Below are 7,612 nucleotides of genomic sequence, written 5' to 3'. Positions count from 1 at the left end.
CCCCCCTATATATATCAATCTGTTCTTTTTTTGTTTTCCTTTTTTCTTTTTTTTTTTTAAATCTGATCAACATATATATTGTTTCAGCTGAGAAAAAGCATCATGAGATCCTTGTTGACGTTTATGATTGGATATTGAGTCATCGTGGTCACCTAGCAAATTTGATGGTAATCTCAGATTTCGCCCATACCTATCTTAGGTACGATACCTTTAAAGACCTCGGAGAGAATGTTCTCTTGGCATTTCCCGATGACACAATTGGATGCCCATGGCCACTTGGTATTCCAAGTTCAGTTTGGCTCTGGTCTAGCCTTTCTTCTGGAGGGAGCCCTCTGAATATCCAGCAAATCGGAATCGCACAAGTTGGAAGTACGTCTCTTCTTCGTGACCTTGGAAAGAAAGCAACCACTCTGAAGAACCAAATCGAAATCCCACAAGTTGGAAGAAGTGACGATACGTCACCTCTTCGTGACTCTACGACGACGGAGCAGAAGAAGCTTGGAAAGAAAGAAAAAGCTCTGAAAGTTTGATGCTGTTTTTATAATTTAGGAAGTTTTACTATATATATAACCTTGTGGACTATTTGCATGATGGCTTATCCTCTGTTTCCTTTCTCATCGTATGTATTCTCGAACAGAAGTTTCTACCTTTATGTCGTGTTTCAAGTTCAGTTTGGCTCTGTGATAAAAGAATTAACCACAACTCAATCACACGATCAACAACACAAACAACTCAATTCAATTCCTTCGATTCATTTACCAAATCAGTAAGATCCAACGTTCTTAAAACGACGAATACCAAATTCATCTTGCAGAGATCTATAACTGAGAAAGATCAAGAGCATAAGAAGAAAGAATGACTGTAGTAGTAGTAGTAGCATCTCTCAATTATTTGGCAAAACAAAAAAACAAAAAAAGTCAAGCCGACGAGAGCCTCAAGATGGACATCTATTTTTCGTGTTTAAAACCAATTGCTGAAGCCAAATTAGTAAAAAAGCAAAGCAGGGAGCGTGAGATTTAAACAAAAACAAAACGAAGCTTCACGTTATCCAGAAGCCACACTCTTTCTTATTACATTAGACTGTTTCCTTTGGATCAGTGATGATCATCGCCATGTCCGTCAGGAGGTCCTCCAGGGCCGACCACCTCAAGCTATACTCAAAAAACCATATTGTATTCATCAGTTAATCTAACACCACAGTAATTATGATGGATATAAGAATCTACGACTATGCTTGATGGCTAACCTTAAAATACTGTGTACACACAGGGCATTCAAAATGCTTGCCTTTCTCCAGCCAGAACCAGACAACATCATGCTCATCCTCTGAAGTTACAAAAAAGAATCATACTACAATATATCCTTTGGTCTAAAAGGTGCACAACATTGAAAGCAAAAATTAAAAACACCCACCTCCTTCACCACCAGGGCAACCTACTATTCTCATGTCGTAGTAGGATTTGACAACAGCAGGAGCTTCCTGAAAAGCAGAAAGCATAACAGTCAGACAATATTCGAGAGCTTTCGCCTCAAGAGATTACTATCAATCTTTGTATAATAACACTAACACACCTTTGTTCCAAAAGGCCCTTCGGGAAAGTCTATATCGTCCAGCTTCCTTCCCTGTGAAAGGTAAAATAGTAGCAATCAGAATCAAAATCAATACACTGATCCTATCTTTGATAACGATTACACTATATATATATATATGATCTGATGATAGATCCAAAAGGTAATCACTGAATACACACACTCCTACTGTAGGAGTCCTACATATTATATATCTTTAACCACAAGCTCTAAAGCAACAGAAGGATGTTGGTTAGCTAATCTCTAAAATTCATCAGTGCCCCTAAGTTCCTCTCTAACTATATCATTCATCTGTGTACCTCTAATTCAGCTTGTAGTTCCTCTTTCTCGTGCCCAGTTGCAATAGGCATCACATCTTCAACACGCTTCTTCACAGCACTATCCGCTGTAATCAAACAACACAAATCAACCAGCTCGTCATTTTTTTAAATCTATCTTCCAGAAACCGAAACACATACTAGAGAATCTGGTTTCAACAATCTAAAAAAAAGGTCAAATCCGTTATAGATCAAAGACAAGCACAAGATAAATCACCAGATTACAATAGAGATCCAAAAGTTACCAGCAGCGGAGCCGATTTGACGAGATAAAATCGAGGAATAGGCGGGAATGGAGGAGGCACGAGTCGAGAGAGAGAGGTGAGTGGACTCGGCCAAGGCGTGTCTGCACGAAGGAGCCGCGCAGGATCCAACGGCGGCGATGGATTTAAGATGCGATGAAAGGATTCTCCTCCACATAATGAAAGCTGTTAGGTATATCGTTTTCCGATCTCAGATGATTCTCTCAGTCTCCGACTACCTCTGCGAACGGAAATGATAGATTTTGATTCAACAAAAGACAAGACACTCCCTTTCGACTTTTTCTCGTGGGCCTTCTACTGGGCCTGGATCGTCCTACTTCTTGACCCATTATCGAACGAATCCAATATTTTACTTTCAGTCGATTATTTCATTAATAAGTATCATTTTTCTTATGGAATTACCGAATATGTATATTGGGGATCTGATAATATATTTCTGAAATTTTTATTGGTTATTAAAGTTGAGTTAGACGATAAACCATATTCAAAGGACGATTAATTTAGTTAATAAAATATGTTGGATTAGATCGCTGTATTTGTAAATTTAAGAAGTACATTTTTTTAATTATAAATCCAAACGAATATTTTACTTTATGGTTCTGCATCTCAACCAGCGTACCATGATGGAGGTTACATTGGCAACTATCAGCAGGTAAATCAACAACACTAAACACTTACAATTTTTGTTCTCAAATCTCTCTTTATAAAACTTGATATTATGACCCAAAATCATACCTTATAATCTTCTTTGTGTAGCCTGATCAATACTTTAAACCTTATGGTTCTACATCTCAACCAGCAGTGTACCATGATGGAGGTTACATTGGCAACTATCAGCAGGTAAATCAACAACACTAAACACTTACCATTTTTATTCTCAAATCTATACTTATAAAACTTGATATTATGACCGAAAATCATACCTTATAATCTTCGTGCAGCCTGATCAATACTTTGAAATATATATATTAAGAAAAATTTAAGAAATATAAAAATTTAACCAATACTTTGATAATAACCAATAAAAATTTAAGAAATATATTATCACATGTATTTGTAAATTTAAGAAGTACATTTTTTAATTATAAAACCAATCCAATATTTTACTTTCAGTCGATTTTTTCAATTAATACGTACATTTTTCTGATAGTTCTCTTTTTTTTTGGCTATTAAAGTTGATTTAGACAACAATGATTAATTTAGATAATAAAATATGTTGGATTAGATCGTAAATTACGTTTTTTATTATGTAAATAAAATCTTTCGAAACATGCATAAATTACAGTTAACCACGATGATTGAGTCAATTGACGACACAAACTTCCACATTTGTCCGGCTTCACCCTCTAAGTTTCCCAACCACCACCAGCCTAACGTCATCGATCACCGGACCACATAGCGAGCCAGAGTGATCGCTCTTCATATGGTAGAACGTGCTCAAGAAAGTGACACGTGTCCTCGCCGACGCAGCCTTGAACACAAGCCTTCCCCGTTTGAACCCACCTTTCCCTTTAGACGCGTAATCCACCATGGTCTTTCCCCGTCCAGCTAACGCCTCCACAATCATTGGTCCCTCGCAACCGTCTCTGGCGTCTCCAACGTTGAACGTGAGGGCGTAGAATTTGTTCACCGACGTTCTCACGATCTGAGAAATGGCGCTCTCTTTGCCTCCAACAAGCTCGATGGCTCGATGTCCTTCGGGGACAGCGAAATGAGCTTTGTCTACGTACTTCACGGCCTTGAGAGACTCGATGATCCAACCGGGCAATGGGCTGTTGTCGTCCTCGATGAACGGTGGGATCAGCACTCCCCATTTCGCCTTGGGAAACACGTAAGGTCCTTCCTCGAAGTTCCCATTCTTTATCAGATTGTCTACAAACAAAAAACCCAAAAATTAATTTAGTTAACCGGATTCGCTTTACTCTAAAAACAATACCATGATCGGTTCCGGTTCACTTACTGCCGGAGAATCTGGGAGGGAACAAAGCCTTGATAGCAACGGCATCGATCAACGGTCCACAAGCCGGGTGCTCCTCAACACCCGGGTTATGGAATCGGATCTCTATTTTGGGTCCACCAGCTTTAAAAGCCCATGAGTATGAGTCCCAACCATCGCTGCCATACATCGTCTGGATAGGGATCACACCTGACTCATGTGTGACAGAAATGTTAAGCCGCTCGTCCTGAGCGCAGGTTCTAGCGGCGCTGAATGTGATTGAGTACAGACGGCCAGGTATAACGGAGATTTTCTGGGAGATTGAGGCTTCGTTGCCTAAGCGAACGGCGGATGAACCTTGCGGTACGACCAAGACCATGTCGTCTTGTTTCTGTCCGGATTTGATGTACTCCACAAAACCGGTTATGTCCCAATTTGGTACAGCGGTTCGTTCCTTAACCAAGGATCCTTTCAATTGGGAGGGTCTAGGACCCAGCTCGAAATTACCGTTTGGTAATAAACCTGAAAGCACAAACGAGAATTAATGTTACACTGTTAGATAATATATCACATCAGATTAGAGTTGAATGAGCTTAAAAGATTCAGTACCATCACGGATTGGGATTGATAACACGATGTTCGAAGAGAGGAAGAGGAGAGCTACAAGGAGTGCGGCTTCTTGGTACATTGTATGTTCGTTGGACGAAAGATGTCGATATTGAGATCAGTACTATCTCTAATGGTTGAGGAAGGGCTTGAGTTTTATGAGTTTGAGTTTAGAAGAAGAGCACTGGTTTTGAGGAAAACCACGAGAATGCCACTGGAAGCATCCTGGGTTCTGTTTGTCAGGTGCCACGCAGACACATACAGCTAGGTCAGGAAACATTGACTTCATGATTGGAAAATTTCCGTTTCTTCGATGCATTGTTTAATTTGCCTTTATTTTAACAACGATTATCATTTTTTTTTAAAACAACGATTATATTTAATTTAACCATTGGCATATTGGCTTGTAAAATGAAATATATAACGTATGTTTGAGATGTCTCAGAGACTAGAGTTATTCAAAGTTTTAAAGGTCATGCAACAAATTACTCAAATCTAACAAATAGATATTATCGTATATGATGCGACAACCCAAGAGTTAACGGAAAAATTATGAGCTGTTTGAAATAAAGTAGACAATAAAAATGAAGTAAAAAAGAATCAACGGTATGATAGATATAAAATATTGATCACATTCTTATGAACACGTGCAGGGGTAAGTTGTTTTCTGGTGCAGGCACGACTACCGACTTTACCACTGCATTACAAGTTTCGATCAATATTTCCAGTGTCCCAGACATTGTTAACATTATTATAATATTCCAAACTCGTCCGAGTATCTTCAATCAAATTCTTAGCTTTACTAACCAATTTGAACTATGCATAAACAATTTGTAGTGGTTAAATTATGGAGTTGGACTAATATTTGAATGTTTTACTACGATTTGAATCATATTGGTCACTGACTAATTGTGCATGTCTTAACCCTTTTTCAAAAAGACTATTAATTGTGCTTGTCGTAAGTAGTAAAATAAATCCCGCACTCCGCATATTTCGGAGATTTAGTCAGGATCAAGTTGATTTGAACATTTTCGATTATAGTAAAATAAATTTACGAGATTTTTTTTTTTTTTAAATGTACATATTTTTGCAAATGATCGTTTGGACTTTGGAGCATCGTAAATTGAGGTTTTGCTATACTGTATGTAAAACAAGTTTACAGTTAGATATTATGTAACAAAAAATTCCTTATTGGTGCCCCATATAGTTTTTGACCCTGAATCCGCCGCTGGGTTACAAGGCTATACCGGTTTACATTGGTGTCATTATTAAGTGTGTTATCATGTTTAAATCCGCATACTATATTGCATATTGTTATAAGAAACAGAAAATAAAATTATAGGTTCAGGTTTCAACTCAAAAGCAAATTATTAATGAGTTTAACATTGTCTATGTCATTTGTATAAAATCATTCATTACAAGAGCAAAATATGCGGAATGATACAATACAATATGGTGCAAAGAGAGTAGCAGCAGATAGGGAAACAATACAAATCTTTAGCTATACGTAGACGCTAGACATATAACGACAATTAGTTTGGGGGAAGGGGAGGAGAACACGTGCGAGAAGGCTGGAAAGTTTGACTTGTCGTAACGGCAAAGCGAAGCATCTCTATCGGTAAACTAAATACAATGAGCTTAAGGAAATAAAAAAAACGAGAGGATATAATTCGGGGGATTGAACCCGACGTGAATCGAACACGCAACCTTCTGATCTGGAGTCAGACGCGCTACCATTGCGCCACGGATCCTCGGTGCTTACTTCTCTTAAATTAGCTAATTATACCTATGTTAGTGATAAAGCCCCCTTTCCGATTCTAATTTCCCGACGGAACAAATTAGGGTTTATCTTCGTCGATCTCTCTCTCTCTCTCTTTTTTCTCTAGAGTCTTGTTCGTTTCTGACTCCCTCTGCAACTATCTCAGCGTCGTCGCTCTACTCTCCGGAGTCCCCCTTAATTATAGATAGGCCCTATATATCCCTCTGCCACTTTCTCCGCCGCCGGAGTCTCTTTAATTCGTTACTTTTAAGGTCCGATTTTATATTACAGACAACTTCGCATGTATCTATGTAGCTTACCCTCTTGTTAGCTAAAGTTTTAAACTTGCCCCATTAATTTAGTATATTAGCCTTAGGATTCTGGGCTTCTCTTCATTAGAAATAACTCTGGTCTCTTAAGCACCTAGTGAATGCCTTTACATCTGATCTCTGAATCTTGCAAAACATGCTTCTTCTTCTCTTAGGCAATGGAGGAATTAAGCCAAATCCTCAAGACCAATAGCACCGATGATCTCACTTGGTTCTGCTCTCTCTCAGAATCTGAGCTGGTATATAATATTGTTTGAGGCAAAACCTTTATTTCTTCAGTCAAGCAGACATATTGATCCGTGTTAGTAATAATAATGACTATCGATTTTGTTTTTTGCAGGATTTGCTCATCAGCTTAAAGAAGCTAGCCATTCAGCGCGCCAAAATATGTGGTCATCAAGAACTAGCTGACAGTTTTGATCTTAAGCTGCTCCGAGCTCTAGGTTCTCTTCTAACTTCTGACACTTTTTTTTTATCAAATGTTTCCAGCACATCAGGATTGTTCTTCGATCTTATGAAACAAGAATGGTATTTTCGCAGGGCTTGTGGTAATGGAGTATGTAAGAAAAAGGGTACGAGATGACACTTCTCTTGCCCCAAGTGTTGTTCATCAACTCAGGCTTTTGGATGATTGTAATCTGTTGAAAACGCATGTTAGTGATACTATAGACATTGAGGAGATTCTGACTGGAATCTGCAAAATCAATTCAAAAAGGAAAGCGCCGAAAAGGTTGGTAGGGAGTCTAAACAGAGTTAGTTAGTGTCTTCCATGCTAAGCTATATGATATTTATGCTTTTTTTTTTTTTTTTTT

General features: G+C 38.3%; 4 protein-coding genes and 1 non-coding gene across 5 annotated transcripts in view; 2 read left to right on the top strand and 3 right to left on the bottom strand.

Annotated features, from left to right (window-relative positions):
- LOC104752502 overlaps nt 1-670 on the top strand; it is a 2,092-nt gene extending 1,422 nt beyond the window's left edge. Inside the window, exon 4 of the mRNA XM_010474658.1 lies at nt 86-670. Coding sequence (XP_010472960.1) covers nt 86-530 — 445 coding nt within the window. The 3' untranslated portion in view covers nt 531-670. The remainder of the gene's footprint in view (nt 1-85) is intronic.
- Nucleotides 822-2,419, bottom strand: LOC104752501 (cytochrome c oxidase subunit 5b-2, mitochondrial). The gene is made up of 6 exons (XM_010474657.2): nt 2,153-2,419; nt 1,890-1,975; nt 1,573-1,623; nt 1,414-1,480; nt 1,247-1,326; nt 822-1,151 (listed from the first exon to the last, which is right to left on the bottom strand). The coding sequence occupies exons 1-6, from the start codon at nt 2,325-2,327 to the stop codon at nt 1,095-1,097; spliced, it is 516 nt and encodes a 171-aa protein (XP_010472959.1). The 5' UTR covers nt 2,328-2,419; the 3' UTR covers nt 822-1,094.
- On the bottom strand, nt 3,398-4,844 carry LOC104752499. Its single transcript, XM_010474656.2, has 3 exons — nt 4,716-4,844; nt 4,131-4,628; nt 3,398-4,042 (listed from the first exon to the last, which is right to left on the bottom strand). Exons 1-3 carry the CDS (start codon nt 4,792-4,794, stop codon nt 3,510-3,512), a joined length of 1,110 nt encoding a protein of 369 aa, XP_010472958.1. The 5' UTR covers nt 4,795-4,844; the 3' UTR covers nt 3,398-3,509.
- On the bottom strand, nt 6,392-6,463 carry TRNAW-CCA. The gene has a single exon. It is a non-coding gene; the product is annotated as a tRNA-Trp (tRNA).
- LOC104752498 overlaps nt 6,537-7,612 on the top strand; it is a 1,818-nt gene continuing 742 nt past the window's right edge. The window contains exons 1-4 of the mRNA XM_010474655.2: nt 6,537-6,743; nt 6,956-7,039; nt 7,141-7,243; nt 7,341-7,530. Of these exons, the coding sequence (XP_010472957.1) occupies nt 6,959-7,039; nt 7,141-7,243; nt 7,341-7,530 (374 nt within the window). The 5' untranslated portion in view covers nt 6,537-6,743; nt 6,956-6,958. The remainder of the gene's footprint in view (nt 6,744-6,955; nt 7,040-7,140; nt 7,244-7,340; nt 7,531-7,612) is intronic.

Source organism: Camelina sativa, chromosome 16, assembly GCF_000633955.1.
Source record: "Camelina sativa cultivar DH55 chromosome 16, Cs, whole genome shotgun sequence".
NCBI lineage: Eukaryota > Viridiplantae > Streptophyta > Magnoliopsida > Brassicales > Brassicaceae > Camelina > Camelina sativa.
The sequence above is the reverse complement of the archived record's forward strand: the minus strand, read 5'-3'. Positions and strand labels throughout refer to the sequence as shown.